The 7,626-nt window shown below is 50.4% G+C and overlaps 1 protein-coding gene across 2 annotated transcripts in view; it reads right to left on the reverse strand.

Annotated features, from left to right (window-relative positions):
* The window catches only part of FAM20C (FAM20C golgi associated secretory pathway kinase), a 101,015-nt gene extending 97,782 nt beyond the window's left edge, over window positions 1-3,233 (reverse strand). For both annotated transcript variants that reach the window (XM_082199749.1, XM_082199750.1), the window contains exon 1: window positions 1,092-3,233. In XM_082199749.1, the coding sequence (XP_082055875.1) occupies window positions 1,092-1,894 (803 nt within the window). In that variant the 5' untranslated portion in view covers window positions 1,895-3,233. The remainder of the gene's footprint in view (window positions 1-1,091) is intronic.
* Between the last annotated feature and the right edge of the window lie 4,393 nt (window positions 3,234-7,626).

Here is a 7,626-nt window from a genome sequence, read left to right on the forward strand (position 1 = left end):
TTGTCCAATTTTTTTTCATAAGGGAGGAAGATTTCTGAAATGTTATCACTGCTACTACGACTTCTGCACTGTATTCTTGGGCTGGGGAGAGCAGTAAATGTCAAGAGGGGGCTCGTATCCATTTTTGTTAAGGAAGGAGCTGGTAATTTTTGGAAGGAGCTGAAGATTCCTAGGGGGCAACATCACTCGAAGCTCTCTTAGAAAGCCCCATTCCCTGTTTTATTTACAGGGTGGGTGGGCAGACTGTCAATGTAAGATTCTCTTCTCCCTCTCTTCAAGAAGGGAAGGCAAGACCCAGCAAGGTGGTACCGCCAACATCAGCTAATACTTTCTGCCCCCTTCCCTCTATGCTGCTGCTACTGAAGTATATGGGTGGGGGGCTTGTCAGCCCATGCAAGTTTCTCTTCCAGTCTTCAGGCAGGGAAGGGGGAGATATTAAACTCTGAGGGTGGAGAAGGGGCAACAGCACCAGCTGACTCCTTCCCTGTTGCAATTTTAGGGGACAGAAGAGAATCAAGCAACGCTGCCTGTTCTTCAGGAGAGAACCAGAAGGGGCAAAGACTCCCCACTCTATTTAATGGGGGGGGCAGAGAATCGCTCAATGCAAGAATCTGAACGGGCAAAGAAAGACACCGGTGCGGAAGGGGTGGGGGGCGCGGAGAATCAATTAGGACAAGGCTCTTTAAGGATTGCTCCTAAGCCGAGAATCCGAAAGGGCCGCTTCAGGCAACGCTCCCTTAGACCCCCCCCCCACTCCTCTATTTTGGACGGCGCGGTGGGGCGTTACCTAAAGCCAAAGCCACTTCTCTCCTCCCCATCCCCCAACCCCAATTCAGTGGGGAAGCTAGCCGGGGTGGGGTTTTTTGCCCTGGGTGAAGCCTCCAAAGGGGCGCTATTGGGACTCCCAGCCTGTGTGTGCGTGCGCGCAAATGCGCACGGGGAGTCTACCAACCTGGGTTTTTGCCCCGGGTGAAAGAAAGCCTAGTTTCACTCCTACCGTAGACCCCCCCCCACTCCTCTATTTTCGACGGCGGGGCGTTTTGCAAAGCCTCTTTTCTCCCCCCACCCCACCCCAGCAATCCCCAACTCACCATTCCTGATTCTCCGCCGCTTTGGGGTTGAATCGGATGTCGCTGTTGACGCTGAACAGGACGTCCTGGTCTCCCAGCGGCGGGACGGGCAGCTTGTACAGCGGGTGCTCGAAGAGAGCCGCCAGCTTGGAGAAATACGCGCCTTCCTCGTCCTCCTCCTCATAGCCCGGCTGCTGGCGAGGCCGGTGGCCTCCCAGGCGGTTCCCCGGCTGCTGCTGCTGCTGCCTCCTCTTGCTCGGCTGGCCGTGGCGCAGCTCCCCATCTTGGATGAGCGCTTTCTGGGTCAGATCCGGCCCCTTTGGCTGCTGCTTCTCCTGCTGCGCGCGCTTGAAGGCTTCGGCCCGCTCCGAGGCGCCTTTCTCCAGCGAGTGCGAGCTCACGTTGGAGCTGGGGTCGCTGCTGAAGTCCTGCAGGATCCGCAGCGTGTGCTTGCTAGGCCAGCCCGGGGCTGCAGCGGCAGCTTCCGAGGCGCCGGCCCTCTCCGCCGGCGCTGCTGCAGCCGCTTGCTGCTGCGGTTGCTCGGGTAGCTCCGGAGCCGGCGCCCAGCCCCGCGCGCCTTCCTTCTCCCCGGCTCGGCTGGCTGCAGCGGCGGCGGCGGCCGCGGCGTGCGAGCAGGAGCAGCCCGCGTTGGCGCTGCCTCCTCCGGCTCCGCCAGCGCCTCCTCTGCCGTCTCCGGCTCCGTCGGCGCCCGCCGCCCGCTTCTCCAGCTTGGGCAGCAGGTCGATCATGATATGCATGGTGCAGGCGATGAGGAACACCATCAGGATAAGGATCCGGAATTTGCGCACCAAAATCATCTTCATGGCTCGGTTGGAAAGGAGGAGGAAATAAATAAATATATATATATATATCGGGGGTTAATTTGGAAATAAATATATGAAGGGACCCCAGCCAGGTGGGAAGAAAGGCTGGCGGGAGTTGGGTGGGCTTTTTCACAGAAAAAGAAACACAAAAGCGTCGGGACTTCCCGGTCCGGTCCAGCCAGTCATTTCCAGAAATAAATGAATCGGTTTTTCTTTACCCCCGCACCAGGCAAGTCTTTTTAAAACCGAGGAGCAGCCGGCGACGGAAGCAGCAGCAGCAGCATCGCGATCTGTAGAGTTGCAAATTAAAAGTCCTCGGAGCACCCCGCGATCGGACGGGTTAAATGCAGGAAGGGGTCAAAACAGATGCAAAAAATAAAGAGAGAGTCGGATGTTGGACGTGACCTCCCCGAACGCACACAACATCGGCCTCTTTTTGCCTTTGGGGGGAAAAGGGAGGGAGAAAGAAGCCAAGGGAAATAAAGGAAAAGAAATCAGCAGCATTTAAAAAGAATTAAATTAAAAAGGTAAAAGGAGGGGGGTGGATGACGAGATTTCAGAAAAGGACCATAAGAGAGGGGGTGATGGTGGAGAAGGAATCAGCCCATTATTTTTCTGGTCCTCTGTTTGAGCTTCTCTTTTCCTACCCGGTTCTCTGCAAAACGAGCGAGGCGGCTGCTGGAAAAAGGCAGGAGGCGAAAATCTTCCTGCCTTCTCTCTCTCCTCTGGCCGTTTTCTCTTCGCTCTCTCGCTCTCTCCCTCTCTGCGCGACTGTTTCAAAACATTGGCTGGACGCTGGTTTTTTTCTTTAACATGTTTCTTTCCGGAGCTTCCTTCCAGCGCTTGGGCGAGAGCGATCGGCTCATCCAGGAATTGGGTAGCGAGAGGGGGGGGGGGTTGAAAGGACAGAGGTTTTCTCTTAAAAAATAAATCAGTGCAGGAGAAAAAAGAAAACCCGCACTATATATAAGAAAAATGCAATACTGTCATTTGCTCCAAAGAGGAAGGGGGAGAGATAAAGAAATAGTAACCTCCCAGATGACCCAAAATAGAGAATTTAAATAGGGTGGTGCGGGGGGGGGGGGTTTGGCGAATTAGAAGGGGGGGAAATAAAAGATCTATAGAAGCATCACATTCAATAGCGGTCCTTCTTGGAACAAGGCAGCAGCTGGGGTTGTATCCGCGCTGGGTTGTGCGGATCTGCTTTTCGTGGGGAAGAAGAGGAAGGGGGTAAATAAATGTGAAAAGGCAAAAAAGGAAAAGGGGGAGGAGGAGGGAGAGAGAGCGCGCTCGGAGGGAGCGTTTGGCAGGTGCAGCGCGACTCCCCCCTCGGAGCCACACTGAATGCCGCAGATTGGCTGGCCAAGAGAGGAGGAGGCAGCGCCGGCCTTCGGTGGGTGTGTTAAAATATTATGAGCAAGCCATCCACCCAGACGTCATAGTTAAGAGATTGGCTAAATAAATGCTACAGTGATAGTAACAGGAAAACCTCAGCCCAAAAGCTGTCTCTCTCTCCTTTCCCCCCAGTATCTCTCTCATTTTTACTGCAGATCCAACTAGGGCAAAAAGAGGGCGTCTTTTTCTCAAAGGTTTGAGGAGGGGAAGGCCTGGTAGCAGGGGAGAAAGAGAGAGAGAGGGGAAAGGAAGAAAATCTATGATTGCAAAGTATGAGGGCAGTCTGGCTGCGTCGGATCAGAGGGACTTGAATTATTATTTTAATATTTTTTTTTGCTGTTGTCATCGTCTGCATTACACAGAGCACATTTCGCAAACGAGATGCAAAGGAGAAGTGCATCTGGCTCCTTTTGCAAGGTCATTATTTTGGTTTGGGTTTTGTTTTTTTACAGAAGGATGAGAGATGCACACAGGGTGTGTGTGTGCGCGCGTTTAATGCAAAAATAATCAATCCATAAATGCACACGTAATTGCTCCCAGAGCAGCTCTCCAGGGTTAAGTAGGCACACCAGGCCAGATTTTATTGTGGTTTCTGTATGAGATGACTGCAAGACGAATCCAAAAGCCACTGGAATGAAACTGACTGTTGGGTCAGGAATAGCCAACATTGTTGCACCCTGATTCCCATCTCAGACCCTCCAAGTGTCCCTGTTTCCCAATGGCATCCCCAGATTTACAGAAGCATTCCCAGTTTCTGATTTGATCCCAGAACGTCCCGCTTTTCCTTAGGACGTCCCTATTTTCATCGGAGGAATGTTGGAGGGTATGGAGTTATCCGACCCTCGAGCCGCCTAAAGGCAGCCCAGTATAAGGAAGCTTTTTGATGTTTAATGTTTTATTGTGTTTTTATATACGTTGGAAGCTGCCCAGAGTGCCTGCAGCAACCCATTCAGATGGGTGGGGTATAATAATAATAATAATAATAATAATAATAATAATAATAATAATAGAATACAGTGGTACCTCGGGTTAAGTATTTAATTTGTTCCAGAGCTCCCTACTTAACCTGAAACTGTTCTTTACCTGAAGCACCACTTTAGCTAATGGGGCCTCCCGCTGCCGCCGCACCAATGGAGCACAATTTCTGTTCTCATCCTGAAGCAAAGTTCTTAACCTGAAGCACTATTTCTGGGTTAGCGGAGTCTGTAACCTATAGCATATGTAACCTGAAGCATATGTAACCCGAGGTACCACTGTAAAGGTAAAGGGACCCCTGACCATTAGGTCCACTCATGGCCGACTCTGGGGTTTCGGCGCTCATTTTGCTTTATTGGCCGAGGGAGCCGGCATACAGCTTCCGGGTCATGTGGCCAGCATGACTAAGCCGCTTCTGGCGAACCAGAGCAGCGCACAGAAACACCATTTACCTTCCCGCCAGAGTGGTATCTATTTATCTACTTGCACTTTGACATTCTTTTTGAACTGCTATGTTGGCAGGAGCAGGGACCAAGCAACGGGAGCTCACCCCGTCGCGGGGATTCGAACCGCCGACCTTCTGATCGGCAAGTCCTAGGCTCTGTGGTTTAACCCACAGCGCCACCCACTTCCCAATAATAGAATAGGATGTCCCTATTTTCATCAGAGAAATGTTGGGGGGTATGTCATCTGCTCCAGCAATCATGTCCAATGCTCAGGGGCAATGGGAAGTGCAGTCCAAACTTTGCACATTCACCCTCTTCTGTCTATCATCCATCCAGGCAAGCAAGAACCTCTATGAGAGTCCAGGGCACATAACAGCCAGGCAAAAACCCTCAAGGAGGCTGTGATGCAAGGCCAGGGAGGGGTGTGGCTTGGGGAAAGAGGGTGTGGCCAAGAGAAAGCCCCAAGAACCAGATAGAGAGGCTTGGAGGGCTGCAATTAAGCCCCAAAGCTTAGGTTCTCCAACCATGCAATAAATGAAGATAGCTGTCAGAGCTGCTTCAAGATCCTAGCTCACAGAGGATCACGCTAGCCAGCGGTTACTTAGTAAAAGTCTTTATTGAATTACAGTTTCCATTCTCAAGCTGCTGCGTGCAACTCTACGTCTTATGGGTTAGACCGGCGAAGCTCCGTCTGAGTCTCCGCCCCCTGTACACCAGCTAAGTACCCTAGCCTTACTCCACCTTTTCCGCCTGACCATTCTTCTCTGGGTCCCTCTGCCCCCCGTGGTCTCTTCCTTTCTGGACGCTTCTGACGCTGACCCCCCGGACCCTTCTGTCTCCTTGCGTCGGGCTTTAGGACCTGGCTCCCTTTCCGGGCTGCTTACTGCTCCACCTTCCTGTGTATTTGAACTTGGCGCGCGCGCCCAACCTTCCACTTGCCACCTGACCGTTTCCTCGCTCCCCGATGGAGGTGTGGCCACTCCTGACTCATGCCCTCCCTCCTGCTGCGAGCTGCCAGAACTCGGTACCTGGCGCCCTTCCTCCCCACTGCGTTCTGCTGGTGATGCTGGCCCCGATTTCCAACTGCTGCTCTCTGAGCCCCCTCTGGACCCTTCTTCCTGGGGTGTCCCCCTAAGCTCCCCCCTTGCTCTGGCCACTGGCGCTCCTTCCTGTGAATCTTCTGATTCACTGGAAAGACTCGGAGATCTCGGGTCGTCGTCATCACTCATCTTTTCTTCTGCCTCCTCCCCTTCGCTCTCTGTTTCCTCCCTTGCCCTCGCCTCTGCTCCTGAACCCCTGACAATAGCGTTGCAGAATAACTAATAAGTTCTTATTGGTTTTCCAATATTCCCCCAATAATAGCCAAATTATAACAATATCAGTTAATTGTAGCATAGTGGTTTAATGCCTGCAGGTCCTTGGTTGAAATGTCAGTTTAGTCTTTGACACACTGGGTTGGTCTCCCTCTGCAATGTGCGGCTAACATAAATTGCCTACTTTAATTTGTTACGGGGATTACCGAGACAATAATATATACATTGCGTTTATATAGACGCCTCTGCACCCTCATCCCTTCCGATGAAGGTTTGATATGCTTTTGATGAGCAGAACTCAGTTGGGGGGTGGGGGTGGGGAGGAATATAACTATTTCTTTTTAGGAATTAAGCTCAACGTCGTCTCCTGTGACTTTCCCAAACTGTTTCACGCTTTCAGTTTCTGCTGTGTCAGATGAATATTACCCTTGATAATGCTTCCCCTATTATAAACACAAGGAAATAATGAGCTCTTAATGGAATTGCTTGCCATTAATATGGGTTTTTTGCTGGCTGATAAATGTAATAAAATGAACTCTTTCGTATATGGTGGCACCTATTGTGATTTATCATTATTTTTTGCCTGGAAACAGTTCCTGTTCTCTTTCTCTCTTCCTCTTTCCCCTCTGCCCCCGCATTATTGATATGAGTAGCTAATATCAGCAAGTCTGGTGTATGATCTTGTGACTGAACAACAAATATAATTATAGAAATGTAACACAGACAACCGTTTGCAACTAACTGTTGCGTGTAAGACTGACAATCAGTGCTCTTTTAAGGAGCAGAAGTTTTTTTGTGGCAGGTACCTAGTAAGTACCTTATTTTGGCAGAAGTGGATGGTAGTTGCAGGAATCTTCTGTAACTTTTATTTTATTGGGGGAGGGCAGAGTTGAATGAAATTCACAGGCAACATTGCCCCTTTTGAGTCAAAGAATCCTACCAAATTCCAAAAAGATAATTGTCATGGTTTTTCTGCTGGGGCAGCCACCACCTTGGGGAGGGAAGAATTAATCACTTAATCTTCCATGGTATTTTCAGGACAATTGGTCTGAAATTTTCAGCTATGAAAGAGGTTCCCCTGGGCAAGAAACCTGCTAGTTTCAGGCAAATCAGCCCAGTGACTTTTGCACTAGGTACCTTTAATGTGTTTTTTCTTGGGGCGGGGGTGGGGAGAGGAGGACTAGAAAGGATTCACTTCGGGATAACATCTTTCCCTCTGACTACAAGCTATACAGTGGTACCTTGGGTTACATACGCTTCAGGTTACATACGCTTCAGGTTACAGACACCGCTAACCCAGAAATAGTGCTTCAGGTTAAGAACTTTGCTTCAGGATGAGAACAGAAATCACGTGGTGGCAACAGGAGGCCCCATTAACTAAAGTGGTACCTCCGGCTAAGAACAGTTTCAGGTTAAGTACGGACCTTCGGAACAAATTAAGTACCTAACCCGAGGTACCACTGTACTTGTCAGTTACCACAGAGCTATCCCTAGGCGTACTCCCCATTCGGATGTTCTCTCTTTCTTCACCATGGTGAGATTGCTCAAATGATAGGCTTGGGGAAATTGCTTTTAGCGGGCATTTGTCTGCAGCATTTTTGGA

Source organism: Podarcis vaucheri (assembly GCF_965113315.1).
Source record: "Podarcis vaucheri genome assembly, chromosome: 14".
Classification (NCBI taxonomy): domain Eukaryota; kingdom Metazoa; phylum Chordata; class Lepidosauria; order Squamata; family Lacertidae; genus Podarcis; species Podarcis vaucheri.